We start from the raw sequence: 14,112 nt of genomic DNA on the forward strand, positions 1-14,112 counted from the left end.
TTTTGGGTCTTCAAAAGTGACCTCTTGATTGGGATCATCTAAAAATCTTTCAAGAATAGAATTTCCAACTACTTTAATGCCAATCATGCAATCCAACATCATTCCATTCTCAATTTTTAAAATTATTATGGGTCACCAAATGTGAGCTCGATCGCATCATAGAAAATAAAATTTCAAAATAAAATACCCAAAATCCAATCAAATGATCCACAATCGAGTCAAAAGAACAAAAATAATAAAATAAAAAATAAATGAATAAAAAAAAATAACTAGGTCGATTTTGCAATGCACCAATATTTGGGACTTTTCAAATTTAATCCTCCAAAGGTCCCAAGTGGTGTCACCACTGAAAGCGCCCCGATCCACGGGTTGCAAATCCGTTTTTTGTGTTTTGAGAGTCATCACCTAGTTTTACGATCTAGGAACCGAAACACAACTTAAAATAGATAAAAAAAAAATATTGATTTACGAAAAGAATGGGTCCGAAAATCACGTTACGGGATTGGAAGGAGTTAGACACCAATCCTGCGCTGACGAACGCCGGTGTCTACTTTTCCTAAAAAATTTACATTTTGAAAAAATGACCTAAAAATAAAAATAATACCTTTTTTTTACTTGGGTGATTACGATGGTTGATTTCCTCAAAACTGACAGAGAGTGTTCCTAGTGTGAGTCTTCCTGCTTTTGTCTCCGTCACTAGATGCTCTTCGGATCTCTGAGATGAGGTATTCTCTTCCTAAATCTGAATACTTTCTAACTTTTCTGAGTGTTTTTTAGGTAAAAGAATAGGGTTTGGTGTTACCTCGGACTTCAGATTTAAGATTTTGGGAAGGCTTGGGAGAGTTTTTGGCCTCTCTTACCTATGATTTTTCTTGACCTATGAATTTAGGTTGTAGAGGCTCTTTTTTATAAAGCTTTTTGGGAAATTAGGGTTTGATTAGGTCTCTTCAAAATAAGGTTAAGTTGTTTAATTAGGGTTTTGAATCTTACGTAGAATGAAAGAATTTTTTAGTGTCTGGAGTACCCTTTAATGGAAAGTTCTTTATAAAATTATATTTTAATTCTTTGGGACTCCCAGTCTAGGGGTCTTTTTTAATTATCATGCAGGCCCCACTTAAATAAATGGGCCATCACTTAAAATTTGGCCCGTGAGCTTAATTAATTGATTTAACTTGTTCAAAAATTTTAATTTAATTTATTAAGATTTCACTTTATGTTAATTAATATTTTAATTATTAGTTTCAGATTTTTTATTTTTAGAGTTCAAAAAATTACTATTTTTCCCTCAAAGAGGGCTTTTGAATTGAGAGGTTGATTTTTGACATTTTGGAATGTCTTGGAATCAGTTTTTCGTAAGGAATTCAATGAGAGTATCGGTTTGTGTCACTTATGGATTTTTAGAGTGAAATGATCGTGGGCCCTAAGAAGACATTTTCGTAATTTTATCAAATGTGGTGGAAATTAGTGAAACAAGTTATTTGGTCTTAATTTATTGCAAATCAACTCTTATCCTAGTCAATGTAGGACTAAAATTATACAAGGCAAAAAAATAAAAAATAAAAAAATACTAACATTGAAAGCCAAAAAAAAAAAAACATAAAGCATAAAGTTGGGATTGAGTTTTACCCTATGATTTAAATCTATTGAATATTTAAGGGTTTTTAAATTCAACCTTCTAAATTCCAACACCCTCAACGATGTGTAGAACATAAATACATGGTGTAATGTGATTGAGAATAAAACAATTTCAATGTAGACATTTTAAGTTTCAATCTACGGTAGAGGCTAAATCTCTAGCAAATAGAAGGTTGATATACGGCAAGGAAAATAAAATATTCTTAATTTGTTTTAAATTTATTTTTCTTGAGAATTCCTAGCATCTCCATCGTCAATTTGATGGAGAACCTCAACCCATCAAAATATGTTTTTGTTGGTTAGTTTAAAGAAACTCATAATCTTATGTTTTAGAACTTGTTGAATCGCGTCCTTAAACAAGGCCGACTCAATCCAAATGAATTTCAAGTTGTTTTGGCCCTAAAATATTTTTTGAAACAACTTGTGGAATCATAACAAACTTAGCCCAATCAATTAAAAAAAAAAAATACACCAACTCTTGTAAGAAATTTTATTTTAATTTTATTTTATGACGTGGGTGTTCGAACTTATGTCCGAGTCCCACTATAGGGACTGAAAGAAATAGGGTTGGAGCCAAGGTTTATGGGTCCCTACCCCAAGCACATCAAGAACCGCACATCACATGCACTGGGTAAGTGAGGGTGTGCCCTCATATGTGGTCTCAAGGAAATACTGCTCATACTTGGTATCAAACTTACAACCTACGAACTCTCACCGTTTGTTGGATCCAAAATTTCCATTGAGCCACCCTCTTAGGGTTAAAGTTATATGTTATTTTTAATGTTTTTCAAAAAATAAATAAATTTAACTTTGCATTTGAAAATATTAATAATTATTTTAAAATATTTAACAAGTTTATTGTCGTGACCTTGATTTTTCGCCAAAATTTATTTATTTTGTGCCTTAGTAGTCATTAAAAATTATCTTGATGGGTATATAGGTACGTCATGACACGTTGGAACACATTTTTGGTTACCCTTGAGGAACATAGATTTGTTGTTCTGAATTTTATGTGCTAAGTTGATGAACCAATGGCATATATGACTTAACTTGTATTGAAAAAACAAGGGTTATTGGTTAGTGAAGAGAAAATTACGGGAGGAAAATTTTGAACGGTTTAAGTGCTTAGATTTTATTTGTTTTTTTTTTTAATATATGTGGCGGCTACCATTGGTTGATCGGCTTTGCACATAAATTCGAGACAACAAAATCTTTGTTCACCCTTGACATCAATTTTTTTTTAATTATTTGGACAATTTCAAGACCGAAAGGTATTAGACCTTGTAAAAATATATTTATTTTAATGTCAAATTAATTATTAATGTGTTGGCATACACAACATGAAAAAAAACTCATATTCGACAGTCCAAGACTATCGAATTTCATAAAATTCGATGGACCAAGGCTTCAAATTTTCATTTTCATTTTTTTTTTCCAATTATATTACTTCTATTTTTGAAAAAATTGGCAATTACTTTGAGTTGACTTGCAAAATTGGTTCAAACGATTTTGTGGGACAAAACAACTCGAAATTCATTAATTAAGTCGACCCAGCCAATCTTGGATGACATAATATTCAAAAACATAGAGTACGAGTCACTCAAACCCAAAACAACTTGAAATTCATTAAGTGAGTCGATCCACCTGATCTTGGACGATAGAAAATTCTAAAACTTAGCATAGGAGTCACTCAAACCTATCATTAAAAAAACATATTTCGAAATTGTTCATTATTCTCCACACAATGAGCTGTCCTAGTGGTGTGGAATGAAATCTAGCCCTATCGCAATCAACTTGGTATTAAGCGGAAGACTTGAAAAGTGGGTTGGACAGAACTCAAGTCTTCTATCAACGACATGGGAAAATGTTTGTTTTTCATTAAAAGCCATCAACTTCACATGAAAAGCGCCCCCTCCGGACTTTGGTGAATATTTTAGGGTCGAAACCCCACTCCCACGCCTTAGATATTGACAGGTATCTATAACAAAGGGTACGAGTCTCTTGACTTTTCAACCTGATAATAAAGATAGAATATGAAATTGAATAATGATGAATGCATGCGATTTTAGTATGCAATTGAGGAGGTAAAAGAACAAAATCATAGATCTTTTTCACAGGAAAAAAATTGTGTGGTTCTGTGCTTTTATCACGTCAGTTGCCTACCAAACCGCTTGCATTAATCACGACTCAAATTATTCCCAATAACATCACATCTAGTGACGTGTACTAAAGTGATGTCTAGTCTTATTCCAATCAACTACGGCATTTTAACTCAAGACTTGTGCAAATGATTTGCATATACTATTCAAAATATAAAATAAAAAAGATGATAATTATGAGTCCAAATTATGATTTTTTAACAGATAAAAGCATCAAATCAATGTCATTCTCATTTGCATTCTTATTTTTATATTATTCGTGATTTAATCGTGAAATTCATAAAAATCACGTATTAATAATAAAAAAATTAAATTAAGACAGAAAAATATCATGATTTAGTCCGGTCGAAGACTTTGATGACTTTGATTATAACCACAAAATGAGGTAGCAGTCCAAGTGATGTGAGCAAAAGTCCAGTCTTTTAGTCTATCTGAATCGCACGGCATCGTAGCCTACCATTTGTCCAAGTGGTTGTTCGAGAGTCAAGTTTCCTGTCCACTAGATACAAAACCCTTAATTTTGCAATAAACTTGAGAAATTGTATTTTGTGCCGAAAATATCCAAAATACCCTCCGATGCTTATTTCCAAAGTGTATTTATTGCACTTTTAACGTGTGATCCTAAGAGCACACGTTAACAAAAACCCAATATTTGAGATACATCCTTCTATTATTGAAATTGATTGCATGTCCTCCTTGACCTTTCGTATCGCCTTATAGACACAGAATACAAAATCCACAATTTTGAGGAGTAAAATTAGAAGGGGCCTGTCCGCTTCAAAATTTTGGTGAAAACAGTGTCTTTAAATGACATGTAACCCCATAAATCTTGAAATTAATGTTATGCTTTTCACTTTTGTTAATATTTCAGATGCATTGTTCTATGATTTAAATTGATGGTATGTCCTCCTTGACCTTCATATTCTCTTGAAGACTAATGAAGAATGACCTAAATGCTCTCATCAAAATGATCTCAATGCCATAATCATCAACATAGTTTTCATCATCATCATCACTTCCATCACCATTAAGACTGAAATCATTTTCTATTAGTCTATATGAGAAGACTGAGGTCAAGAGAGTCGTACCAATTTGAATATATTGGAATAGTATCTCAAAAATTAATCACAACGTGGAGGGAAGTGGATGCTCTGCAGGAACTTTTCCTGTAATGCCCCTGTAGAACTATGTCTACAGTTAAGAGATTGTAATATCACGGGGGACACAAAACACTAGAGCCCAATTGTATCAATGGTTTACGGTCACTAGATCTCCAATTTTCAACAAATGCAGCAGTGTAGGTTTTCTATGTGCTTACGTGGCATTTTGATAACCGTCCATAAGTGTTACAGTGGCTCTACAGGAAAAGTTGCTACAGATGATCCGCTTCCATCTCGTATCTCGATGAAAATCATCTATGATTCTGACACTCTATCCACGTCAGAAATGTAACCCCACAATGTAAATTTTAATGTTACTTCAGCGTTATCCTTGCTAGACTCACTATTCACTTATTTTTTTTTCTATAAATAGTTCACTCACAAAGACAACCACGTAAACCACTCACTGGAGAGCTTAATTACATTGTTGGCCATGATGATGAGTGTACTTCATTTCTTTCTTCTACATTCCCTCATTTTCTTGTGCATTGGTTTACCAATAGGATTGGCCAAATCTAGCACCTTAGGGAATGAAACTGATCGACTCGCCTTGCTTGCCTTCAAGAAGGATCTCATTCATGATCCTCAGCAAATTATGAGCTCGTGGAATGATTCACTCCATTTCTGCGAGTGGACAGGTATTGTATGCAGTCGTCGACATCAAAGGGTGGTAACATTGGACCTACAATCACGAGGGTTGGTAGGCTACATGTCTCCCTATGTTGGCAACCTCTCTTTCCTACATACTATAAATCTCATGAACAACAGCTTCCAAGGTGCAATTCCCCAAGAAGTCGGCCTCTTGTTCAGACTTGAAATATTCGAAATGGGCAACAATTCCTTCGGAGGGGAAATTCCAGTCAATCTGTCCCAATGCTCAAACCTCAAAATACTCTTTCTAATTAACAACAAGTTAGTCGGGAATCTACCGACTGAGATTGGATCTCTGTCAAAGCTCAGTATGTTGTTTCTTAAAGGCAACAATCTATCAGGAGGGATCCCAACTTCCTTTGGGAATCTTTCATCTCTTACCATGCTTTCTCTAGGAATGAATTCTCTACAAGGAAGTATTCCAGATTCCCTCGGTCAACTTAAAAATCTAAATAAATTGGTCTTGGTCCAAATTTTTTTTCTGGTACCATTCCTCCCTCTCTTTATAATCTCTCATCTATAGCAATTTTTTCTGTAACAGATAACCAACTAACTGGCAATCTTCCACTTGAGATAGGCCTCAATCTTCCCAATCTCGAATTATTTTTTTTTGGAAAAAATAATTTTTTGGATCCATTCCTATATCATTGTTCAATGCTTCACAACTTCAGAAGGTTGACATTGGTGTAAACAATTTTTCTGGAAAAGTCCCAATTGAGATAGGATACCTAAATGGCCTTGAGTTTCTAGGTTTGGAAGCCAATCATTTAGGAAGTGGGAAAGAAAATGATTTGAATTTTCTAAATTCCTTGACCAACTGCACTAAGCTACAATGGTTGATTATTGCTGCAAATCATTTTGGAGGTAAGCTACCGAATTTTATAACCCATCTGTCCAACCAACTCACTTCACTAGATCTAACACAAAATCAAATATTCGGAAGCATTCCTTCTAAAATTGGAAACTTCACTAACTTAATTATGCTATCTATGGGGAACAACTTTCTCACTGGTAGCATTCCCAATGGCATTGGGTTGCTCCAAAAGTTGCAAAAGTTGGATTTAAGTGGAAATAGATTGTCAGGATATATTCCTAACTCCCTGGGGAACAACACTAATGTATATTCTCTCAATTTATCAAACAATTTCTTAGTAGGAAGTGTCATTCCAGATTTTAAGAATTATTGTCTTTTACAGACTTTGGATCTTTCAAAAAATAACCTTAATGGAAAAATTCTTGGTTTATCGTCGCAGTTAATGTTTCTTTTCTTAGCTGATAATTCTTTGACTGGGTCCCTACCTTTGGAAGTGGGTAACTTGAAAAATCTTGAAGTGCTAGATGTTTCTGAGAACAATATGTCTCAAGAAATTCCTAGCACACTTGGTGGTTGTTTGAGCTTAGAACGCCTTTATTTGTCAAGCAATTTCTTTCAAGGACCTATCCCCTCATCTTTTAGCTCTTTGAAAAATCTTCAAGATTTAGATCTTTCGCGTAATAACTTATCTGGAAAAATTCCTAAAGATCTCGATGACCTATTCTTTCTAAAAAAATTAAATCTGTCTTTCAATAATTTTGAGGGTGAGGTACCAATAAAGGGTGTCTTTCAAAATGCAAGTGAATTTGTATTTTCTGGGAATAATAAACTTTGTGGGGGCATCCCAGAACTTCAATTACCTGCATGTCCCATCAAGAAATCCAAGCAAAGAAGAACATCTCTTCCTTTGAAGGTGACAATTGGTATAATAATATCAGTATTGTCAATTGTGGGGGCATCTTTTCTTGTTATTTATTGGATGAGAAAACCAAGAATGAAATCTTCTTTCACATTTTCCTTGGGTGACTTTTTTAAAAGGATTTCTTACAGTGGACTCCATAAAGCAACAGATGGATTTTCTTCAGCCAACTTGATTGGTATGGGAAACTTTGGGTCTGTGTATAAAGGGGTTCTTCATCCAGATGAGACACTTGTTGCAGTGAAGGTATTCAACCTTAAGATACGAGGAGCTTCCAAGAGTTTCATTACTGAGTGTAAAGCTTTAAGAAAAGCCCAGCATCGAAATCTACTCAAAATCATAACTGCATGCTCAAGTATGGACTTCAGTGGTAATGATTTCAAAGCTTTAGTTTTTGAGTTCATGCCTAACGGGAGTCTAGAAAATTGGTTGCATCCAAATTCAGACGAGAGGCCTCAATCGAGAGACTTGAACCTTGGCCTGAGACTTAACATAGCAATCGACATTGCTTGTGCAATGGATTATCTTCATAACCATTGTCAAACACAAATTATTCATTGCGATCTAAAGCCAAGCAATGTTCTTCTTGACAATGAAATGATAGCTCATGTGGGTGACTTTGGCTTAGCAAAGATTCTCGCTATAAATGCAAGCAATTCTGGTAAAATTGAAACCAATTCAGTGGTTGTAAAAGGATCCATTGGATATATCCCTCCAGGTATGAATTTCATTTATGTTAAAAAATTTCAAGTTATATATATATATATATTATTTTAATACTTGACTAGATAATACATATTGGATTGCAGAGTATGGTATGGGTACTGAGGTGTCTACACAAGGAGATGTGTACAGCTATGGAATACTTTTGCTGGAATTGTTAACAGGAAAAAGGCCAACTGATGCAATTTTTAAGGATGGTTTAAGCCTTCATCATTTTTCCAAAATGGCTTTGAATGGGCGACTGATGGAAATTTTGGATCCGCACTTATGCGTAGAAGAACATAATGGTGCTATCAATGATTTTGAAAATCAAAGATACAATACAATATATGAAATGCGAGAATACTTGATTTGCATGTTTAGAATTGGAGTTGCATGTTCTGCAGAGTCGGTAGGTGACCGAATGGAAATCAAGGATGTGCTCATGGAGTTGCAAATGATTAAGAAAATGTTTATTGAAGATAGAACTCATCAATAGATAGATGAGCACTCCCCTGTTGAGTTTAGTTTTAAGTTTCGCTCATAGTTTGTTTTTTTTTTTTTTTTTATTGTAATTTTCTCTACAGTTATGTAATATAGCTTAAAGGACTTCCTTTACTGATTTAAATAAGAAATTATTGCTTCAAGATTTTTTTTTCAAGTCTCTAATCTCTTTTCACTTTAACTTGAATAGAAGAGTGCTGATTTTGTAATTCAACCTGACAGGGTAAGTCAAAAACTCAACTGATGGGTACTAACAAGAACCGTAGATTTTTTCCCTCGGGATACATAACTGTACAAATTATGAGAATAAAGCTACGGTTCTCAAGTTCTTGCAGTGAGTTTTTTAATTATCCTGTGAGGTTTGAGTTACAAAATCAACACTCAAACTGAAAAAGGAGTAAAACAAGTTCTCAAGGCCTTGGAATATTAAAATAAACTTTAAAAAGTTACAATCCAAAAAATTACATTTAAAAAAAAATTGTTGATATCTACGCACATAACATACCCACTGATATATAACACTTTTTTTTTTTTTGGGCAAAGCAAGTATGTTTATAAATAAAAGAATAATTGGCACAGAGATTCGACGGCATACCATTTATGTTATATTAACCAAAATCCAGAATTTGGATGACCTAAATGTAGGGGTGTCAATGGGTACATATTTAATTAATCGAAAGCAAACCAAAGCCATTAGGTTGTATCCAATGGGCACCCACAAATACCTAGAACCGATTTATTTGTCATTTCTTTTTATATTATAGATGATTAAAGGTTTTTAATTTTATTTTTAAATTAATGCATGTTATATAAATTTCTTCAATTTTTCACATAAATTATCAATTCGAGCTTAAAAAAGGTTCTCTTTCTAAAAGTTTAATACAGTTATCTTCATTCACTATATCATAATGCGCTAAAAACGACTGCTCCTGCAATTGAAAAAGGGTTCATTTTAAAAGAAGTGGTTTTCAAAATTGCAACAGTCTAAAACAGTCAGAAAAAACGACTATCCTTCACAGTCGAAAAAAACGACGGTCTTTGACAGTCGGTAAAAACGATAGTAACAGTCGTTTTTTCTTGATTTGTAATAAAAAAAAATATTTTTTTCTAAATTTATAAATGAAAAAAAATGGATCATTTTTAATTATTTTTCTGAAATACAAAACCCACTACCGCCAAAATCTGCCAAAATCCAAATGAAAAACTCAAAAACTCAAAAACCTCATTTGCTTCTATTGTTATTTTAAACTTAAAAACACCACCACCATAAGCAGTAAACAAGTTAAGTGCTTAGTGAGTCAAGATCTCCAGCCGTGGAGCCCAATCCCTCACTATCATTCCTACTTCCTCTATCCTCTTCTCATAGCCATTTGGAAGTTGAATTCTCCTAATTTCCTCCTCCCCTGCAAATATATCACCTCTATCTGCCTCTCTTAACACCCAAATGAACGTTGTTTTGCTTCGTTCTAAGCCGAATGCGAGTTCTTTGATCTGTTCATCCTCCATCGATGTCATGGTCCCAAACGAGACATATAGGACTGAATTCAATGGTTGTGTATCGAGCCAATTCAGGCACTTGCTTGATTGCCCATCCAAACAGAACTAAAGCAATTGGTAAAGAAAGAAGTGGATTGTGTTTCACAGTATTAACTAAAACCTGATAGAGAAGAATACAGGAACTAGGTGAGCCAAGAGGAGCTTCTTCGAACGTATCAATGTTGAAAGAAAATAAATGTACCATTTTATTTTATTTTTTGATAAGTAAAAAATAAATGCAGTACCATTTGAGATCGAAGACTTACATCAATCACACTCTCAGGATAGTTTTTTGCAAGAAGGAAAAGGAGGATGTTAAGAACCATGCAGTATGTATAAAAGACACATGGAGATGGTTTTCAAACATATGTAGGGTGATAGGAAAAGGTATTGACTCAAGTAGATTATATGAATTATAATTAACCTCAGATGCCACATAGCAACAAGCCATGAATAGACGATTTCCATAGTATGCCTTGAAAAGCCAGTTAGTGCTGTCTTTTACATCTTTATGACTAGCTTTCCTGACAGAAAAGTACTGCAAAGTAATTGGTTCAACAAGGATAAAAGAGAAATCCGTATAGAAGAGGAACTTGTGCCAGCAGAAGTCATTCTTCATTTAGCATGAAATTTGAGGATCTACTATTCAAGTAACCCACCTGTACATTTGCAGCCAGTGGCTGGCAATATCCAAAGCGAGCAGTGACAAGAAATCAAACCAGGGCTGTAAAAAGAATCACACTGAAATGCTCAGAAACAAGGGCATACTTTAATTCAAAGCAAATTATGTAAGCATCAGGACAAACTATCATCCTCATAAAAGCCTTGCAAGACTTGATCTATACCTGTAAAATTGGGAGAGGATTACAAGTAGACAAGCTGTGCTGACCCTGAGACAAAAAAAAAAATACTAACTGAGATGGGTGAATGAAAATTCTGGAGTATTGAACTCTTGATTCACACAAAATATAAAAATAGATAAGGAAGTAACAGAAATGGAAAATCCTAAGCAAAAAAAAAAATGAAGTTTTGTGAGTAGCCAAAAAGTTTAATGGAAGAGTACCTATCTGTTGCCACTTAGCATGTCCAAAACAGCACCAAAAGTTGAAACTGCAGGATATCCAAGAGGTCAAACATTTTAATATTTATTCATGTCAGCCTATGTTCTACAGAAGTCTGTAGATTGTAACAACAAATATATGATAGAACACATGCACATCAGAGATAACACAAAGATAGCCGATAAAGACATGTCAGTAATTTTGCAATTGAAGTGATATGTGACATGCATCCCATTCCTATACTCAATGGGATGCATGTCACATATCACTTAGCCATGCCCAAACATTTCTGCTTAAGTATATTTATAAAGCATAAAAGAAACTGTGAATATGAAAATCAACTATGAGCATTAGATTTAGTACAATGCATTCTCCAAATACTTTGATTCCCCTGATGTCCTCTTCATTTCCCACTTTTTACTTCAAATTTTCATAAACAAGAAGGGCTACAAAATCAAGCTTGGCACAAGGGCATTGCACAAATGAATTTAATTATCCAATGAAGAAGCTATTTTATATTAACACATCATATTACTAGCACAAACAAATGCAGCAACACTCAAGCTTTGATGGTAAACAACTAATATTCCTAGGTTATGATATGGAAAAATTCAACTGCACCTTGATTGAACTTTCGAGCAAACCAACCGTCCAAGCCATCACAGACAAAACTGCAACCACAGATTCTATCAGCTATTATTCGCAGTTCTACAAGCAGTTAAGGTAATAGAGTTCAGGATTTCAAGGAAATTATAATGAAGTAATAATTACCTGATAAAATAAAGAACAGAGAACAACTTTTTGTCGCAAAAGCATCGTGCAAATGCAACACAGTTCATAAGAATTCTTATGTATCCTACATCCCCATGCAAGAAGAAATCATTCATGAAGATCTCATGTGTAATATAAGGAAGAAATGAAGAATACAAATAGAGAGATTAATCAAGTTAGCATTACTTTTTTCAAACTAGCACAAAAGGAAATTAGATGTATTTACAAGTGGGGCTTTGTTGAAGTTAGATTGCTAGTTTGCTACTCCTACTATTGAAATATACTTTGTCATTTGGATTGCAAACTCCTAGGAGTTGCAACTCTAAACTTAATATGGGAGTTACCAAATTAATCCAAAAATGACATAATAACAACTCCTTATTAACTCTTCCAACTCCAAGAAGCGTATATATAAAAAGCCCCAGTGCCAACTCTCCATTATGAAGGGGAAAAAAAGGCTTGCCCTCAATCGGAATCTCTAATGAAGAAAGCTTAATTGACCCAAGCCTCCTTCACACACACATGAACACCCACCCACAAATGCACGCACCCAACAATAGTAATGGACTGCCTTCTATTTGAATCTACATGACAATAATCTAGCCTTTGTACATGATATTGCTTGCCTCTTATTGAATCCAAATGCAAATGAAGAGTTAATGTATGATCTACCCTCTGAGATTTTAAGCACGCATTCACAATTCAACATTCTTTATGTAGCATCCTTTTTCTTTGTTATGTGTTTCTGTTATGGAGTGTATGTGGTTATGTGATGGCATAGCAGAAGTAGCTTACAATTTTCCGATTTGAAATTTAAAGAAAAAAAATTCTGAAGTATTCAATTGCAATTGAGTATCTTCTTGTAATGTGGCTACGTGAACAATTAGTTGGTCATGTTTGAACATTTTTTTAAATTAAAGAAATCAAAACATCAAAAAAAGTAGACTAAGATCTAGCCAACATACTGCCTCTTGTCCACAAAATCTCAAAATTTCACCAACGAATGCTTCTGCTGCTTTTCGAACTTCTGATGATTTGTCCTAAAAATAGATGCAAGTGTTAAAAGAAGCCCAGTTCATACTTGAAAGTTATTCCAAAATTTTGAGACCATTGCATTTTCTACTGAACAGATACCTTCAGAGCAGAGGCAGCTGGCTTCAATAGGTGCAAAGCATCAGGTGATTCGCTTAATCCAGAAAGGTGCTTTGATAACCAATCAAAAAGATCATTTCGCCCTTCCACACCAATCTTAGTATCAGCCAAGGCAGCTGTAATGTACGGGACCTACAAACCCCAAGCAATTCCATGAATTTGAGTAATTGGCAAAAAAAAAAGCATTCCAAAACTAACAAGTCAACAGTTACCATCTTATCAAGATGAAAGGAAGATTATTATTACTCTTAACTAGAAACCCATTAGAACCAGTAACTAAGATGCTCTTGTGCTCAAGAGACTCCACAATACCCTTCAAGTCCATTTGAAAAGATTTTTGAAGAAAGAGAAGGTGAGAGGAAATCTTTTAGACTTGATTATGTCAATCTATGGTTTTTTTTTTTTTTTTATATACGTAAAACAAAGTTATGATAGAGTGCATCGATATTTTATGCTAATTAATAGTTGGTTGGATTACATTTTATTGATAATGCAACACCAACTACTTTGTTATGGAGCAACAATTATGTGTGATCATTCACCTACTGGACCACCCATCAAAACCAATTTCCAATTAGAAAAAAGTCAGGATAGCTTAATTGCTACACTAACTTTTTAAGATACACGTGGGGCCTGTTTGGATATACACCTTATAGAGTACGTTTGAATAACTTAAAAAAGATTAGAGATCTAGTTAGGTGTCGCGTTCCTAACCAAGGTCAGTGGCACCCCCTTTTATGCCATGTGGAAATTTTTGTGATCCATTGACCGTATGAATATGTGGTCCATGCCTTGGTGAATCTACACACAAAAGATCAGTTTGATTGGTGATGTACATCCAATGATTATAGTATTGCCTTAAAGAATGATTTTTAATCTTCGGATTTAAACTCTTTATCGAGGGTATAGCTCAGTATTTGTCACCTCAATCACAGTTGATGGCGGTGTTAATCACTCATGGGCATGTTTGACTTCATTCTACCATGCACGCAAAATGCAGGTGGTAAAGGTTGGGAAAAGAGTGCCAGAATAGCTACTGAGCATAAGA

The 14,112-nt window shown here is 34.4% G+C and overlaps 2 protein-coding genes and 2 long non-coding RNA genes across 5 annotated transcripts; 2 read left to right on the forward strand and 2 right to left on the reverse strand.

The window, feature by feature from the left end:
• Positions 1-5,339: 5,339 nt before the first annotated feature.
• Positions 5,340-6,214, forward strand: LOC147384067 (uncharacterized). Its single transcript, XM_086426899.1, has one exon. It carries the CDS (start codon positions 5,388-5,390, stop codon positions 6,126-6,128), a length of 741 nt encoding a protein of 246 aa, XP_086283025.1. The 5' UTR covers positions 5,340-5,387; the 3' UTR covers positions 6,129-6,214.
• Positions 6,215-6,445: 231 nt separating this feature from the next.
• On the forward strand, positions 6,446-8,630 carry LOC147384068 (receptor kinase-like protein Xa21). Its single transcript, XM_086426897.1, has 2 exons — positions 6,446-8,056; positions 8,148-8,630. Exons 1-2 carry the CDS (start codon positions 6,586-6,588, stop codon positions 8,537-8,539), a joined length of 1,863 nt encoding a protein of 620 aa, XP_086283023.1. The 5' UTR covers positions 6,446-6,585; the 3' UTR covers positions 8,540-8,630.
• A 1,111-nt stretch (positions 8,631-9,741) lies between these two features.
• On the reverse strand, positions 9,742-10,404 carry LOC147384069 (uncharacterized). Its single transcript, XR_015173074.1, has 2 exons — positions 10,347-10,404; positions 9,742-10,201 (listed from the first exon to the last, which is right to left on the reverse strand). It is a non-coding gene; the product is annotated as an uncharacterized LOC147384069 (long non-coding RNA).
• A 20-nt stretch (positions 10,405-10,424) lies between these two features.
• On the reverse strand, positions 10,425-14,015 carry LOC147384070 (uncharacterized). 2 transcript variants are annotated; one of them, XR_015173073.1, is made up of 9 exons: positions 13,989-14,015; positions 13,047-13,196; positions 12,878-12,952; positions 11,913-11,997; positions 11,763-11,812; positions 11,144-11,190; positions 10,926-10,970; positions 10,740-10,804; positions 10,425-10,618 (listed from the first exon to the last, which is right to left on the reverse strand). It is a non-coding gene; the product is annotated as an uncharacterized LOC147384070 (long non-coding RNA). The 2 variants fall into 2 exon arrangements; XR_015173072.1 differs by lacking the exon at positions 10,425-10,618 and having other exon boundaries at positions 10,635-10,804.
• Between the last annotated feature and the right edge of the window lie 97 nt (positions 14,016-14,112).

The sequence above is a fragment of the Akebia trifoliata genome, chromosome 15, assembly GCF_017979445.1.
Source record: "Akebia trifoliata isolate Shusen 1 chromosome 15, ASM1797944v1, whole genome shotgun sequence".
Classification (NCBI taxonomy): domain Eukaryota; kingdom Viridiplantae; phylum Streptophyta; class Magnoliopsida; order Ranunculales; family Lardizabalaceae; genus Akebia; species Akebia trifoliata.